Source organism: Peromyscus californicus, unplaced genomic scaffold (genome assembly GCF_007827085.1).
Source record: "Peromyscus californicus insignis strain IS unplaced genomic scaffold, ASM782708v3 Scaffold_14__1_contigs__length_90479793_seg_2, whole genome shotgun sequence".
Classification (NCBI taxonomy): domain Eukaryota; kingdom Metazoa; phylum Chordata; class Mammalia; order Rodentia; family Cricetidae; genus Peromyscus; species Peromyscus californicus.
Genome location: NW_026294436.1, coordinates 49,077,062 through 49,093,519, shown reverse-complemented (window position 1 = coordinate 49,093,519; position 16,458 = coordinate 49,077,062). Strand labels below are relative to the sequence as shown.

Here is a 16,458-nt window from a genome sequence, read left to right as displayed (position 1 = left end):
GTGCCTGAGCCCGTTTGAAGCGCCTATAAAGGAGGGAAGCGTGCTTTTCCCTGGGTGAAGCAGGATCTCACTCAGCCTGTTTCCATCTTTGCTTTTAGCACCTGCTGGCTTGGAGTGGTGTCGCGCAAGCAATCAGAGGGTGGGTGGATGTGCCAAGAGCCTGACCTCCCCATGTCTGCAACCCCTCCCCCTACAACCCATGACAGCCTGTCCTGATATAGATGGACCTGGGACTGGTTTAAAATGACAGTCTCAAGTTCTTTGAGGAAGAGAAGACTAATTCAAAGGAACAGCCAGACAAGCTTCCTTTCTCTGCAGGAATAATTACTATCCCCCTCCACCATGGCCCACCTGGGAGCCCATTTTGCCTTTAGATCCCGCTGGCAGAAGACCGATGATGAACTCTGTCGACATAGCATGTCCTTTATCCTTCACAAAGCCATTCGCAATGACTTCTTTCAGAGCTATCTCTACTTGCTGGAAAAAATTCCCCTGGGTAAGTGAGTCTGAGCTGTTAGATGAGGGACAAGAAGGGACTGGATGGGTTGTATGAGGTTATGGGGTGCCTAGGAGAGAGGTTAGAGCGAGGTTCCTTTTCAGCTAAGGAGAATCCAGACCAGTGTGAGTGGGTGAAATGCTTTCAATGACATTCTTTTATGGAGAGGGGAGATCAAGTGCTGCCTGGCAAGGCTGAACTCTATTTTAGGGTTTCCATGCCCCCTCAGGCATAGTGAATTGCTGCTCTAGGTGTCAGCTGGGTGACTGTCAGGCTTAGAGAAGCTCAATGCTTGAGTTGTCAATGGTGTGTTTTCTAATTGCTCAAGTTGGAAATTTAGGTAGCTCGGAGTTAAAAATATTCATGCAATAGTATGTGAAGCAAAAACTGAAAACAGAGATTACAGGATAAGGGGTCAAAGTGTGCTTGGAACATGCATGCATCTGTATGGGTGGTGTGTGTGTGTGTGTGTGTGTGTGTGTGTGTGTGTGTGTGTGTGTGCTATCTGCTCTGGCCTCCCTAAGTCACGGGTATCATAAGAGAACTTCTGATATCAAGGGGTGATAGTCTGCCTTCCGTTTTGCCTTTCCCCTGGTTTCAGGGAAACGGGACAAGAAAGCAATAGAAAGCTTGTCAGGTGTGTTTGCAGCATTCTCTTAACCAGTGGAAAGGTAACAGACTTCAGAACACTCTCACCAGCACGAAAGAGGAAACGACTTCTGATTAAAAAGTGAAGTGCCCCCTTCCTGCCTCTTTGATTTATGTTTTCTCCCAGCGAAAACAAGAACGCTGTTTCTCAGCCTTGGTCTGTTTGCTTAAGGTTGTCTGAAAGCCCCATTGTGCACTTGATTTGGCCCCAGATTCCTGCTGTGGAAAGAACTACATAGTTCTTAGTGTTACATTCAAGAACCTGGATGTTAGCAGCTATCAAAGTCTCATTTTATAAATTTACTTCTGAGGTTTCTTTAATTCTGTACCTACAGATACTTCCACTTTCATATAAAAATGTTTCTCATCTAAAATTTAGATTCTTACAGCTACACTATGGGTAAATATCACTATTTTTAGTGATATAGCGTTCATATAAAAATGTTTCTCATCTAAAATTTAGATTCTTACAGCTACACTATGGGTAAATATCACTATTTTCCCTTCCACTTTCCTGCTTCTTCCCTTCAATTTTAGTTTTAAGTGAAAAAGGAAAATTCAGAGGTGTGTCATCTAATTCGGAGAGAATTACACCAAAGCAAGTTGAAGGCTTCTTCCAGTAAAACATATGCATCTCCTTTATCCTAAGAGAAAAACTGGGTGATCTTTTGGAAGGGTGTAATGCCCTGGTGACTCCAGACATTGGCAAATCACTGACTTCTGGGGGATAGTCTTTGGGCTACAGCTCAGTAAGAATCTTCAGCAACACTGTGTGGTTTAGACTGGAGAAATCCATCAATTATAATAACTGAGAAGAATTTAACTAGTGGACAGATGACCGACAGACAGCCTTTAAAATGGTTACCAGACAGAAAAGGGACTCATTTATGAATGTAGCTGGAAACCAGTTAAGTATAAAACAATCTTTGCTCAAAATCAGATGAAAGCTTGTTTGAAACACGTGGCCTACAGTTATACTTGGTCTTTTCTTAATCTGATATAATCATTCTGATTTTATGTGTTTTTATTTTATCCATTTTTTCCTTTTTGATTGTGTGAATGTGTTTAGCAAAATAGTCCATGGAAACCCAAAGTAAGATGAAGGGAAAAGTATAACTTTTCTACTTAGGTTTAGCGTGAAGGTCCTTTTCTCAGTCTGTTTTTGCCTCACCAATGGCTTCTGAAAGACTGGGTGGGTTTCTTTAGTGAGTAAAACCGGAACAAAATCACTCTGTTCCAGGCCAAAGTTGGATTTATCATTACTTAACTTTCCATGAATGACATTCCTTCTTTTTTCTATCCTGAGAATCCAGCCTGGGCATTAGTTTTCCCTGACAGTCAGTAAGATAGTTGCATCCACAAACTTGTGTGACAACAGTAGCTGAGGATAATATTAGCTGGTATGGGTTAGGCTCTGCTGCAACAACAAATGAATTCTGAGATATCATTGGTTGAAACCATGCATCTACTCTTTTTATCATTTTGACATGTATTATTTATTATGATGAGGACAGCTATTTTCTTTGTAGGCATATAGGGATCCAGGATGATATAGTCTCCATCAGCCAGATAATACTATTCATCAAGGCAAAGGAAAAAATGTTGCTAAAGGCCTGTCTGGTAGCTTTAAATACATAAGCCCAAAATGACAGATATCAAATGTTTTTAGAGTTCATTGAACATAAATATAAGATTACAGGTGATGTGAGTGGTACATATAGTCATAGGGTGCTTTTGCACCTATGAAAAAAATTGCTGTTTAGAGATGATTATATCATATACTTATTTTCTGATCAAGTTGGTCATATCTTATGAAAGAAACAGTTATGGAATTACATTTGAATAATTATTATGGTCTTATATTACACAAACTAGATAAGTGATCTTCTTGCAAGTTACTAATGTCTATGAGCATCAGTTTCCTCAAAACTGTGACAAGGTTACTAGAAGAATTACATGCAGTATACATGTAAAAAACCATCAGTTTTCAGTAGGTGTTAGGTTTTTCTCTACTTCCTCTGTGCCTGGCCTCTTCTAAAGTCACCATTTAACTTTTTTTAGAGCAGGAATTACCAAAGACGATAAACTTAATATGTGCGCGTTTTCAGGCTGTAGCGGATATTATGCCTTTTAGGTTGGAAATAAAACAGCCAGCAGAGACGCTGCCTCCCCAGCCCCACAGAAGTGTTTTGGTGTTTGGCTGCCCTTGTTCTTGATGACTTTAAGACTTCATAAAAATGAAAATAAAGTCTCTCCTTTCAAATGTTAGCGAACCCTGCCTGTAGGGTCTGCACAGAGGGCTAGTTGTTTAGGGGTAATTATGGAGCGCACCAGGGTTAGCCAGTCTTTGATCCCCCTTTCCTTTCCCCATCCCTCCAACCGTCTGTGTAAGGCGGTCAGTCTTATTCCTGCTCCCTCTGTGGTAAGATCCATCATGGAGAACTTTCCTCAAGCATCTCTGACTGGCTTTGGAGATGTATGGAACTGTTGAGACACAGAGGACTGAAGTGTGCCGTAGAAGATGAAGCCCTGCGGTTTTCCTAAGGAGATTTTTCAGGAAAAACAGAAACAAGCTCACAACTTCTAGTGTTTTCCATTTTTAAAAACTTCAGTTCATTGTCACAGCATCCTATTGGCTGTGTTCTTATTTCCCATAACTTACATTTGTGAAACTAGGCACAGAGGAATGGGAAGGTTTTTCCAATGGTTTTGCAGTGGTGTGTGACAGGGCAGGATTAAAGTCCAGGCATCTGTATCCCAGGCTACTTTAAAACTCTTACATATCCTACTTACCAATGTGAATGGACACTCAGCTAAAGTAGGCAGTGATGTACGTTTTTCCACACATAACTTTCAGTTTGACAGCAATAGAAAGCATGACTTATGAAGAAAATTGATTCTCTGTGGGGATCCAGATGGGTGGGCCACTGAATAGGTTCATATAATTCGGTGACATCATCCATTTGGAGATTTGGCTTGAAAAGTTTTCTAAAGGTGGCTATTTATGAACAAATAGGAGCTAGTACAGGAAAAGTTGTGTAAGTCTTTAGTTTGTCAATTCTTAAAGGGACCTGTATATAGCCCAGTTGGAGATGTTCACGTAAGTTAACCATCAGTAATATTCTAGCATAACCACATTTTTCAACACCTGGAGATCAGTGACTGTCAGTTGTTTTACGTGGAGTGTAATAGCTCCTGGACGTTGTTATTTAACAATGGTTTTGGGTGACTTAGCAGAAGGACAAAAGCTTTGGTCAAATGGGCTTGTTTTGTGACCTGCTCTAATATGTCTTTTGCTAAGAGAAACTATACTAAGTCTTATTCTTCCAACACTCATCTGAGAAGTGATCACGTTAACTCTGGTCTTCTAAAATATTAACAACCAGACTTGCAGGATTAAAAGAACTAATATGAAATGTCTAGGACAATTCCAGGTACATAAGAAGCACTTAATAGGTACTATTCCTCTTTTGGATCACTTCTAGAAGAATCAGTCTTTGGGGAGGAAGCTAAGAGCAGTGGCTACCTATTCATAGCCACAGTTAAAAGTGAGAGTTACTAAAAACATTTTCATTAAAACACTTAGAATTCCCAAAATGAACTCACCATACATCTCCTAACTGCCATATGACTGGCATTGCCACACACTTCATTGAACAATTTTTAAAAAATCGAATGCAGTGTATGAAATTCTCGAAGAATTAACAAAAATATTGTGTCCAAAATTTTCAAACATTTGTTATTTTTGTAGTGCAAGTGCTACAAGGGCATTTTTCTCTTTAAAGAAATGAAAAAAAAACCCTTTTCTTTCTTTCTTTCTTTCTTTCTTTCTTTCTTTCTTTCTTTCTTTCTTTCTTTCTTTCTTTCTTCCCTCCCTCCCTTCTTTCGTTCTTTCTTTGTTTCTTTGTTTGTTTGTTTGTTTGTTTCTTTCTTTCTCTCTTTCTTTTTACTTACCTGATGCAGTTTCAGGTCAAAATGTAAGATGAAGAAGCAATGTCTGTTGGATTTGCATAGAACTGGGATCAAATCTCAGTTGTGTCATTTGATCTGGACACTTTAACACTTACTTCCTTGCTTCTTCTTTCATCCAAAGAAGTATACATAACATTTATCTTACATTACCAATGAGATAGGTTCCTTCCATGTATGTAGATTTGATCAATTACAGGTAATATGTGTCAAGAAATAAGTGCCATTTTTGTCCTATTCTCTGTTGCAAACAATCTCAAAATTTACAGAGACATTGCAATTCTGTGACAAAACACCACTACATGAATTTCCACTCTAAAAAGATGTGGACTAATGGCTAGTTGCCTTATTTAAGCCACCATGAACTATGCAGGAGCCATCAGGGGGCAGAATCTGGGATTGGTCATGACACCTCATATATCTTTCTTAGAGAAATACATCTGTCACTTAGGTGAAAATGAGAACTAAACCCCTAATCATAAAAGCCCACCTAGTGAAGCTGAAACCTGCTGAGCTCTGTATGGACCTGAAACCAAAATGTTGCTGATGTAATGAACCATGCCCGTTTCTAGATTAAGACTTTTAATGTACACTACCCACTTGGTGACTTAAGCAGGTGATGATGAATGTGGCTAATTTGCTGCTTTACCTGGATCAGAATCATTGAGGGGGTCAGTGAGATGGCTAGGTAGGTGACTGAAGGCAGTAGTTGCCAAACCAATGACCTGTGTTTGATTTCTGGGATCCATGTGTTGGAGGGAGAGGACTGACTCCTGCACGTTGTCCTCTGATCCCCAAACATGTACTCTAGCACAGCTTCTCCTTAACAACAACGAGTTGGGGGAGAGAGACAGATTGAGCCACTGAGCCATGGTTTATCCACAATCCCAGAATAGCATTGAATCCTAAGAAAACTCTGTGATTTTCTAACTTGATGTTTTGAGGACTGCAGAAGAATTTGGAACCATGATAATTCTGGAAAATGTGATGCCTACATTTTCCATCTCTGTTGAATTTATAAACATTTGTTGGTTCACTTGGTTTTTGTGTAAGACTTTACTTAGGCAAGTGCGGGAAGAGAAGAGGTAGGTCAGCTACCTCTTGCTTTGGAGCATGAGGTCTCGGCTTTCCGTTTTGTATTATCTCATACAGTTGTGCATAAATTGACAAAAAGATGCTATACATCAGCAGCTTTAAAAGATTTGTACTTTAAAACTAACATACATGTGTAATAGTTAATATACTTTGAGGAGACTATGTATCATACATACTATATTGGTCTCTAGAAAATAATCTATTTAGAAACTGACTCCTGTAACCCTTTCAGAAAACCCATGGTCATTTGTGACCCAAACATTAGTTCCAGTATCTTCAAGCTGGAAAATCTTGACTTAACTCCATAATGGGAGCACAGTTCGAGTCACATGCTATCTACTGCATTTTTAACTTCTAGAATAAAAATTTGGGAGTATGTAGTTATTAACTTTAGAATCAAGCAGCACCCTGCTTTAATGTCACAATCTTTGGAGTTACCTAAAGATAAGTAAACATTCCTAGTTAAGGCTAAATGCTATTTTTCCTTTGACTCCTTCGACTTAAAATTATGCCATATTTTGGTTTTCATGTCATGATAAGAGTAAGTTTGAGCCATTGTATATTTTACCTAGAGCTTTTAACCATATTTTATTTCTAGTTACTGTGAACCAAAACATGTCTTTTTTGGAATTTTACCAATGTACCCTAGATTCTTGGCTACTTTGTCTATTGGCTGAATTCCAGTCTATAATTTCTCTTGCCGTACGAACAGTTTTATTCCAGATCTGATAAGTAGTTGTCATTTGCAGATTTCTTTTTGCTGGGTTCCCATGTTAGTGATATCATCTTTCTGTCTACACCATCTCTTGATTTTAACCCTTGCTGGGTTGAAATACACCTCCAGGAAACTTCTGTAAAATGAATCCATAGGAACTAAATACTCTCACCGTTAAATGAGTGTTAAATTTAACTTCAAAATAAAATTCCCTCACAATACTAATTCCACTAAATCATTGCTTTCAATTGTTTCTGATGAAATTTGTTACAGCTGCTTAACTTCAGCTCTTCATTTTGTAAAAGATGCCAGTTACACTGACTCTGACATTATCAACAAATATTTTTGTTTATAGGTAGGTCTCATGTGGAGTGCAATATTTTAGGCACACTTATTCTAATAAATTATTGTTTATCTAAAATTCAAATAATTTTAAGTCCTATATTTTTATTTTCTAAACCTAGCAATTCAACTTAAATGTCAATCATTTTTTTTCCTTCCAAATGGCATTAGGGTCCTTTTCTTATTCTTTCTGTTTTGAAGATTTTAAACATATCTGTAAATTAGCATTTTCAGTAGTCCATCTTTCCTATCCCTGGTTAGATCTTACAGTCTCTTTCAGCTCTGGAATTTTTCTTCTGTTGTTTCATTACTACTTTTCTCCCTATACCTGTAGAACTTTAGAATTTTTTAGCTTTCTAATTGGTTTGTTTGGGGGGGGGCTTATGGATTAAGCTATTTTTAAATTTTAATTTTAAAAATGTTTTCAGAATTTCATACATGAGTACTGTATTTGACATAGAGACATACTTGTAAATATATTGCTTTAAAGAAAGTGAAAAAGAGGGATTAACAGCAAGAATTAATGAGAACATTTCCATAAAGCACTGAGCTAAGAGACATTACTTGGAATGATGTGATGAGGTTATTTTTCTACTGTACAAAATACTGTAAGACTTTTTGATAAGATGTTTATTAAACTAGCTGCTCAATTATGAAAATGTCAAGTAATTGTGATTTATAGATTAAGATTCTTGAAGATCATAGGGTTTAAATAGTTTTCTCAGTGTTATATAGCATGCAAGCATCTGGGCTAGAACTCAAACCCAGGTTTTCTGATTTAAAACCCTTGCCCATGCTGGGCATGGCAGCACAGGCCTTTAATCCCAGCACTCAGAAGGCAGAGGCAGGTGGATCTCTGTGAGTTTGAGCCCAGCCTGGTCTACAGAGCAAGTTCTAGGACAGCCATAACTATATAGTGAGACCTTGTCTAAAAAAAATCAAATCATCAGTGCCTTTTCCTCTGTAGCACAAATTCATGGAGTTTTGAAAAAGCCATTATATTGCTAAAAAATTAGCTTGTTACATCCTGTACATTTTAATAACTTTTGATAATATTTTCTTTGCAGTAAAATTGTATGCTTTAACAAGCCAAGTCATTGACGGTGAGATGCAGTTCTATGCCAGAGCCAAACTTTTCTACCAAGAGGTACCAGCCACAGAAGAAGGCATGATGGGAAATTTTATTGAACTCTCCAACCCAGATATCCAGGCCTCTCGTGAATTTCTTAGGAAATTTGTTGGGGTGAGTTTTCTGACTGCTGCTTGATGAGAGGGCAAAGTCCTTGCAAACTGAGCTCACATGTTTCTGTGTTGTCAGAGCCATGTGACTCAGCTGAGTGGTCAGCCGGAAAGCCTGTTTTAAGATGTTCAGAGAGATGGGAGTTCAGCAAACCCTCGGATTATCCTACTTGGCACTTGACCATTGTAGCACCAACTAATCTTGCATGCTTCGGGGGAAGGTGAACTAGTAGTAGAGACATCACTGTCCTACATTACAGAGACATCTTCTTCAGAGAATCAGAGGTAAACAGCTGACACCCAGAGAGAAGACTGCTGAGAATTCATGTGTCACAGAATTTCAGATTGATTAATGAAGTCTCTAAAATACAAATGAAATATGCTAGGAAATGCATGCTTACGTTCAGTTTGAAAACAGGGATGATAGAATCCCTTTATGATTTTTATACATAGTTCACCTTGTGAACTGAACAAATGAGATTCTTTTGTTACTCTGGATTTGGTTAAACCTCTTCCTTCTTTGTGGAAGAAGTTTCCAGGTCATACAGAGACAAGACAGTAGAATGTAGGAGCCCAAATTCTAAGTATTTTAACTCATCATGGTTCCTCTGAGTGTGTTCTTTCCATACGTTTAGCTTCAGTCTTTTCATTCATGGCTAGGGAATAACAACCGAATCTGTTGGTGAAAAAAAACCAAAGATCAAAGAAGACCAGCAATGTTGGGCTCTTGCTTTAGTGAACAAAATGAGCATAAAATAAATAATGCATAGCTATTACTAATAATACCATGATGTCTTGCCATATGTTCATCACAGATAATGCAACTTTAGTTTTCAGACTATCTTAACCCACACAATAAAGTTGCCACGGATCTTATTGAAGACAAAACTCCTAATTGCAAGCAAAATTTGTTGTAGTTCAATACAATGTCATTTGATTTAAATGTGGGTAGTGTTTTATTTTGATAAAGGAAATGTTATCAATATTGAGCTTTAGGGTTAAGCTGTCAACCTACTCAGAAGGATAGCATGAAGATCATATTGGTGCTGAAGCGAAGTTCTATTCATTCTAAGTTCCCCCTGAAGCACCCAGTATCTGAGTCACGAGTCTGGCAGTAGACACTTGGGGCCAGGATGAGATGTCTATCTGATGTAAGTAGCAGCCACAGAGGGTTGAAAAGTGTAGGGTTTATGGCCATGGATGTTCACATGAGTAATCTGTAATACTTGTAAACTAATGTCGATAGCTGATTTCATGGCATGCTCACTCTAAGTAGGTCAGTTACTTTGCCAAGCCTTTTAGGAACACTGTCTCTTTACTCTTTAGAATCCTTAAAGGTAAGAACTGTTGTCAGTTCTTTTCTTTTCTTTTTTTTGTAATTGTGGAAACTGAGGCTTAAAGGGATGAAATAAATCCTTAAGATCACACACACACTTGAGACTTCAGTCCAGCCAGGTTAGTCTTACACCAAATTCCTTGCTCTCAATCACGCCATATTTTTTTCCCATTTGTTTCATGAAGCAGAAAAATCCCTAATTTTTTTTTCCTCACAGACTATAGACCTCAACTCTTCTCTTTTCTGAACTAAGCAGTCCCTCCTGCTTGCCTCATGGTGAGGCCGACTTTGATCCCAAGGCATTTCAGAAGCTTAGCTAGTAATCCAGCTGTCTTGTCACTCCACGAGGAATGCCAAGCTGACCACAGGGATTCTGGTCAGACAGAGCCCAGAGGCACGCCCACGGACCTGGGAAAGGAAACACTGTATGCTCGCATATTTATGTTGGAAAAGAGGCAGACTGTTCTTTCAAACAAACACAAGAGTCCTTCTTAGTAGACAAGGCTCATTGTAAAGCTGTGACCTTGAACAAAGAACAAACAGTCTGTTTAAAGGAATGATATTTTAGTGTTTTGACCTCAATAATCTGCTAAATTAGTATCTAGGTCAAGAAACAAGGACTTAGGGGATATGAGTATCTGACATGATTTATTCTTGTGTCAACTGGGAAAAGGCAGACTGTTTAATTTAAAGCTTTGCTTTCCTTTCAACACTCAGTGACAGGGGACAGTGGGAAAAGCTGTTTAATCTAGTTGCAAATGTATTTGCTTTAGAAAATCCACAAGTGGTACCAACATGATGCCAGCTTAGCTGATAACTAATAGGGTAAGGTTGTAGTCCACAAGAAGGATTTTGCATTTGATCCATTTACTTCTTGGATATTTGTCAGAGATTGGATGACTAAAATGGTAAGATTTGATTTGTATTTCATGGCGTTTATACAGGGCCATGAAACACTTAGATTTTAGTTTTCAACTTAACTGAATGGGTAATGCTCTGCAAAATAAAACAATTAGGCACAGTAAGACCACAAAGAACATAACTAAGAGTGTTTTCATTATTTTGTATGAATCCACAGACATGATGATAACACAGTGAGTGAAAATGAAAATAAAAACCATCTTGTTTTGAAATCACGCATCGTGTGAGGCTGTGTTCACATTTGTCAAGGGCATCCGATTTCAATCCAGTCACAGCTTCCCCAGCCATCGGGTCCAAGAGGTGAGAGTAGATTCTGAGAGCAGCCTTTAAATATCCCTTCTCAGAGGTGTTGCCTGTGAGTGACAGACAGAAAAAGAACAGCTATGCCAGGACAGGGGAGGCAGCGCCAACCACATTGGGTGAAGCAGAACAGGGCAACCAGGCAATGGTTGGAGAGGCTAGGGGGTCACAGCACCTGAGTGAAAGGAGCATTTGTGTCTGTTGAAAAACAGTTTCAAGAATAGTTGTAGCCAAACATCAGACACCGGAACTGATTATTCGTAACTGAAGAGGGTGAGACGCTTCCAGAGCAATGGTTCTCAACCAGTGGGTCACGGCCCTTTTGTGGGTCCACATATCAGGTATCCTGCATGCCAGATATTTACATTATGATTCATAACAGTAGCAAAATTACAGTTATGAAGTAGCAATGAAGTAATAATGTTATGGTTCGGGGCTGGGGGGTCAGCACAACATGAGGAACTGTATGAAATGGTCACAGCATTAGGAAGGTTGAGAACCACAGTTCCAGGGAGTTCTAACTGGAACATTTCACCTCCTTGTCCTCAGTTTATTTATCTAAAATGCAGAGGAATTAAAGAGCCATTACTTAAAAACCCTAGGCCATTGCTGACACCCCCAAAGGGCTTCCTTGGTGAGTGACAGGAAGGCTGATAGGGTGAGCTTTCTTCACTTACCAGCTTCATATTATCTGTTCATTGAACAGTAAGTGTCCAGTGATTAGAATCTTAAGGTCTTTTAGCTCTGTTCATGGGTCTACTTCTAAAGCCACTTGCTACACTAATGAGAGCAGCATGACTAATAGAGCTGCTGGGAGCCAAGCAATTCCAGGGAAGAGTTTTAATGAGAATCTCTTATTGAACCCACAAATTTCTACTAGTCATTGCTAGTACCTTACAATAATCACTCCATATTTTCTCCTTTTATGTTTCTTATTTTATATAGAAGATTATGACTTTCATGAGACTTTAAACCAGTTGTATGTATGCTGTAATACTTGAACAAGGGTGGCATCATAGTGAAGGCAGAGATGGCAAGCATATGGCAATGTTCTACTGCTTTCCTTCTTAGCTCCAAGGAAGAAATCACCAGTCAACCATGCATCCCTTTCCTGCCGAGTCTGGATGAAGCCTTTGAATTCCTTTGACTATCACATTAGGTAGCCTTACCAGAGGAGTCAGAGTTAACGCTGTAGGTGTTGTTCCTAATGTAGACTGGGTTTGGCTCAGAGGGTTCCTGCTCAAATTCTAGTTCTGCCATGAGCTATGTAACACCAGAAACTGAAGTTTTCTCATCTCCTAAATGGGACTCATTCTCATCATCTTTAAAAAAGAGATACATATATGTGTGTATATGTGTGTGTGTGTGTGTGTGTGTGTGTGTGTGTGTGTGCTCTGTCTTCTTGTGCATCTGTATGACATAAGAGAGCATCAGATCCTATTATAGATGGTTCTGAGTCACCATGTGGTTCCTGGAAATTGAACTCAGGACCTCTGGAAGAGTAACCAGTGCTCTTAACCACTGAGCCATGTCTCCAGCCCCATCATCATAATCTTACGGAAGTTTTTCTGGTTTTTGTGATTATTGTGGATATTAAGAGCATGTGCCCGTATCAATACTCATTTATTACAGCCCTTACTACATTGAAACAAAGCATTATCATTGGCTCCTTGTTGCTTTGTCCTTGTGCCTTTCTAGCATAAGGGAAGCCTTTTAGATGGACTGCAAGGCAATTTTTTTGATGTTTCCTCCTATTCATGTTTTCCTTTGATCCTTAGCCAACTGTATTTTTCATCCTTAGTTCCTGAGAAATCAAGAGTAGGCTCTCTCTGTAAGATCTTGATTGGTAACTCCAAGTATCCTATTACTGTAATTTCTAGCACGAACTTATTACTATCCCAATCACAACTAAATAATTTAGACCAGCTGAGTCTTTCTTCATAAGCCCAAAGACTTCCTTTAATTTATAGAAGCAAGTTTGAGAATGTTTATATTAGCTAATTTCTCAATATGTACCACCTCCCCATCCCCCTTCCTAGTTAATGCATAGCCTTACTTAAAGTTTTTTTTTGCTTGTTCCAGTAAACATGTAGTTTCTGGTACAAAAATACATATATTATATAAAATATGATATATGTAATATTATATATAAATATATTATATTTATATGTAATATAATATATAAATATATTATGTATTATATATTATATATATATATATATATATATATATATATATATATATATTCTTTCAGCATTAAAGGAGACAAAGAGACTGAAGAAACTATCCGTTATCCAGATGGCTGTTTTGTGTGTTGCCAGAGATGTTTTTTTTTTTTTTGGTTTTTCGAGACAGGGTTTCTCTGTGTAGCTTTGCGCCTGTCCTGGAACTCACTTGGTAGCCCAGGCTGGCCTCGAACTCACAGAGATCCGCCTGGCTCTGCCTCCCGAGTGCTGGGATTAAAGGCGTGCACCACCACCGCCCGGCTGCCAGAGATGTTTTACAATACAATCTTGGTGAGACAGCCTGTGGGGCAATGGCTATTCCTCAGCTCAGGTCTCAAACGTTACCACCCATAGAAAAGGAGTAGATGATTCTGAGCACCTCCAAACCCAGTTTAGAAAAACTAAAATTTCAATTATCCCAATACTAATTTGAATGTCTCCAAGAAATGAATGTTTAGAGTAATTTTGAAACTCATGAAAACACATGATGGGCTCCACCCCACCTTCCCAGTTTTTCAAAGTAATAACATATAGTACATGTCCATATAGCTGCCATGGTCATCAGAGATATGTTTTCATAGAGCTCTCCATGGCTCATTTCTTGGAGAGACTTGCTCTGTATTGGAAGCTAATGTAATAGTTTGTAACTCTTTTTAAAGAGCTAAATGTGGCAAAACACAGTAGAACTATAAATATTTGGCTTTTCTGGAAAAAAATGAAATGTTCTATATATGATATGATAATAGATAATTATCTATATACACTTGTACTAACACATCGAGTCATATACATAAATGAAACATCTTATCATATAAAACTGAGCCAAATAAACTTGATTTGAAGAAGTAGTTGTAATGCCCAAGACTAGAGATGAGTCTCTGTACTTGAAGTAGCCCATAAGGTGTCTTTCTGCAGGGGCCAGGGAGAGCAGGAACTGACTGTGCCTTGGACTGCGGCTCTGGAATAGGAAGGGTCAGCAAGCACGTCTTGTTGCCTGTTTTCAGCAGTGTTGAACTGGTGGACATGATGGAATCCTTCCTCCTTGAAGCCCAGAGCTACCTGCAGGTTACCGAGGACAAAGTCGAAAGCTACCACTGCTACAGCCTGCAGGAATTCACGCCTCACATAGGAAGATACGACGTCATCTGGATTCAGTGGGTCTCAGGTCAGTCTTGCATGGCATAACTTTTACCCTTCACCATTTTTCCAGCTAGGAAAGATGACACTTGGGACAAACAGGGACACCAGGAGGAGATGGAGCTGCAGGTGTGCTTACAACACTTTTTGTTAGCTCTAACTGTCACTTCTAGGGAGAGACCAAGTGCTTGGGAGCAACCCACATCTTTGCAGAAATGTAAATAGTTGAAAATACTTAAAAACTGAGCCCATAAATGGTTGATCCTCAGAACTAAACATTCTGAGACTTAAATCCTTAGGAAATGAAACAGCAATGAATTATACTGTGGTAACACACACACACACACACACACACACACACACACACACACACACACCACAAAATGTGATTATGTTGTATAGGACATGAAATGGCTCCTGGGAAAGGCAGTAGTGTCTTGTGCCTATTAGGTACATGGTCCATGCAGCACAATATAGAGACAAGGAATTAAGACCCCTAAAAGAGGACTGGTATCTTTTTATTTTTATCTCAGTTTTCCGTCTCTAGTAACTAAAACATTTCAAGCTATTAAGCAGTTTGTGTGAATGAAGAGGTGACAGTCTCTTGACTCTTAGCTTTGCTTTCTTTCCGACCCGCCTCCCTCCTGCCCCCCTGTTTCATTTTCTTTTCCTACCAACCTGGCCCCACTTGCAGGGTACCTGACTGATAAGGATCTCCTTGCATTTCTTTCCCGGTGCCGAGATGGCCTGAAAGAAAATGGTGTTATCATCCTGAAGGACAATGTAGCACGGGAGGGCTGTATCTTCGACCTGTCTGACAGCAGTGTGACTCGGGACATGGACATCCTTCGAAGCCTGATTAGAAAGAGTGGGCTGGTAGTTCTGGGCCAGGAGAAGCAAGAGGGCTTCCCTGAGCAGTGTGTTCCAGTGTGGATGTTTGCTCTGCATAGTGGCAGACCATCCTGATCAGCAGTGGGAATGAGCAACCAGACCGGACAGTGGTGCTTTGCTCAGGACTGGGTCTGTCTCCAAGGTGCCCTACGTGATGCAGACAGAGATGGAAAGAAGGGATGCAATGCATGTCTAGAATGATTGATGTAGTATGTACAAGTTGTTGCTAATATAATGCACACGCTGTGATGTGTGCACGTTTAGATGTGTACTTACTAGAATGAGACACTCACAGATGCTGTGGATTTTCTGAGAGATGGAGTAAAACACCGGGAAAGTGCTTTCATGAGCTTCCTGCTTACAACGGAACTGCACAAGCGTGTATGAAGACCTGAGAAGAAACAACGCTCACAAATTATAGACTGTGTTGATCACTGATGATTTGTGTTATACAGTTAATCACAGAGTAGGGCAGAAAGTCTAGATTCCTTCCCCTGCCCCTGTGTCTGCTACACTCCACATTCTTCCTCTTTGCCCTCATAGCTCCCCTTGAACAAACATTTTCACCTAATTAAGAAGGTAGCAGTCAAACAATCTTCTGAAAACAAGTCTATTAATTTTGTCTTAGGCCTTCTTTTGGCAGAAAATGTATATGGTTTCATTTTCTATTTTGGGACAGTTCTACTACCAATGACGTAATACAGGTGTAATTTAATAACCGATGCTTGAATTACCACGATGTGGAAGTGTCTCCTTTCAGGAAAAAAAAAATGTTAGACACTGAAGTTTCACCCCGACCTTATAAGTAAATGTTGTCAATTATCTAATTTTAGCCACTGGCTTTCAACAGTGGCTGCTTCTGTTCCTCTTCCCTTGAATGAAATGAATGTACCTGGAAAGAGAATCATCAAAAGAAATAGGCAAATAAAATGATGCTTCAATACTGACTTACTGGGTTCAGGTAAGGAATTAGTTTAAATAAAATAATCTAAAATCTTTCAAAGAGAAATGAAATTCAGTTTTTATTAGCACAATGTTTAAATATGACTATTTTGCCTTTAAAACATTTCAGCACTTTTATGTTGAAACACAGTGATATGTTTTGACCCTGAAATTCAAAGTACCAATTTAAATGAAGAAAACC

General features: G+C 39.1%; 1 protein-coding gene across 1 annotated transcript; it reads left to right on the top strand.

The window, feature by feature from the left end:
- Positions 1 to 285: 285 nt before the first annotated feature.
- On the top strand, positions 286 to 16,104 carry Ntmt2 (N-terminal Xaa-Pro-Lys N-methyltransferase 2). Its single transcript, XM_052736606.1, has 4 exons — positions 286 to 496; positions 8,333 to 8,508; positions 14,202 to 14,451; positions 15,118 to 16,104. The coding sequence occupies exons 1-4, from the start codon at positions 343 to 345 to the stop codon at positions 15,387 to 15,389; spliced, it is 852 nt and encodes a 283-aa protein (XP_052592566.1). The 5' UTR covers positions 286 to 342; the 3' UTR covers positions 15,390 to 16,104.
- Positions 16,105 to 16,458: the final 354 nt, after the last annotated feature.

Excerpts from the sequence above, each read along its gene's own strand:
- Ntmt2 (XM_052736606.1), top strand. The coding sequence starts at position 343 with ATGGCCCACCTGGGAGCCCATTTTGCCTTTAGATCCCGCTGGCAGAAG. Across the intron at positions 497-8,332 it reads GCTGGAAAAAATTCCCCTGG|TAAAATTGTATGCTTTAACA; the intron begins GTAAGTGAGTCT and ends TTTTCTTTGCAG. Across the intron at positions 14,452-15,117 it reads CTGGATTCAGTGGGTCTCAG|GGTACCTGACTGATAAGGAT; the intron begins GTCAGTCTTGCA and ends CCCCACTTGCAG.